Genomic DNA, 1,355 nt, shown 5'->3' on the forward strand with positions numbered 1-1,355 from the left:
ATTTGAACAAATACGCACAAAAACATCAAAATTAGCACAGAAGCAGTACTATATAACATTTTAGACACATTCTAGACAGTTTATCAGCTAAAAAAGTTAATTTTGGGGTAAGTTACTCTTTAATAGCYTCGTGTCTCCTTGCAGACAACCATGTTTCACTAAATTCAATGTTGCAGGATTCCTGCTTCATGAATATTAATATTTACCAAAGTTTGGGTCAGCTGTCTGCAGAGCAGAAATACATCCTTCAATGCCTCCCAAGCTTTCATCATTTCGCCATTTCACATACTAGAAAACGAAAATTAAAAATGCCAATGTTTTATATTGTTTTCATCATTATACAGCATGTAAAATGTTATGCAGCTTACCTGGGTGAGTATCGCATCGTACAGTTTGCACGCCTCATTACTGCTGGTGGACAGAGCAAGACCTTCGTCTTTCCATGCCTTTTAAATATGAAAATGCAAATATAAATGTACTGCATACCAATGCAAATATAAGTGTATCGCTACTAAATACTTTATCTTTCAAGTTATGAAAACAAGTTCAATTTAGAAACACATTTTTCCTCCCTCTGCTCCTACTTCTGTTTTTTTTTCCAGAGCGAAAGCAGAAACAAAYGAATCCCACCCGCCATTTTTAAACTTCCAGCTTCACTTTACTACAAAATAAATCAATAACTTCACAAAAACGACCTTTGTCAACTTCTTTACTTCATTAAATGAGGCCCCTGCCACTCACCTGACAGTCTCTGAAACTTGACGCGTTCATTGTTCAGCTTCACCTTTCACTTTCTCCAGCAACTTTTCCACGTCCGACACTTGACCTGTTGCTGCTGGGTTCAACCGGAAGTTGCCGATAGTTGTTCTTTTTCACAATAAGAGCACGAACGATTAAAAAAAGATACGTGTTTGTATTAAAGTGCTTAAATGAAAYGTATTGCCTTGGCTTTATGCAATGTGATGAGGAATACTGGCTGTACATGAAAGAAAACGTAATGCACTGTTATATGGATTTTATTTTATTAAATGACCTATTTTTGGGGGGTTAAAGGTCTTTTCCGCAGTTTCCCCCCCTTTTTATGTAACATTTTTCAAGAAACCAACTGTGTTACAAAGCGAGAAAAAAATTAAGAAAAATAATATTCCATGACCAGCCACTGGAAATACAAAAACCATTTCAATGAGAGTCAGCAGGCAGGGAAAGCAGATGTTTTTCTTTATTTTATCTGACAATTTTGTTCCATTTTCTTCTCGCCTAAGTCATTTAATCCACTGGTTCCCAAATTTTTTGTCTTCTAACCCACAAAATATCCATGGCAAAAACTTGTGACCCCAAATATTACTGGTCTGAGT

The 1,355-nt window shown here is 36.2% G+C and overlaps 1 protein-coding gene across 1 annotated transcript in view; it reads right to left on the bottom strand.

The window, feature by feature from the left end:
* The window catches only part of LOC106523177 (tetratricopeptide repeat protein 38), a gene marked incomplete at its 3' end in the record, with an annotated part of 6,086 nt that extends 5,213 nt beyond the window's left edge, over positions 1–873 (bottom strand). The window contains 3 exon segments of the mRNA XM_014016522.1: positions 207–288; positions 369–446; positions 742–873. Of these exon segments, the coding sequence (XP_013871976.1) occupies positions 207–288; positions 369–446; positions 742–771 (190 nt within the window).
* Between the last annotated feature and the right edge of the window lie 482 nt (positions 874–1,355).

The sequence above is a fragment of the Austrofundulus limnaeus genome, unplaced genomic scaffold, assembly GCF_001266775.1.
Source record: "Austrofundulus limnaeus strain Quisiro unplaced genomic scaffold, Austrofundulus_limnaeus-1.0 Scaffold147, whole genome shotgun sequence".
NCBI lineage: Eukaryota > Metazoa > Chordata > Actinopteri > Cyprinodontiformes > Rivulidae > Austrofundulus > Austrofundulus limnaeus.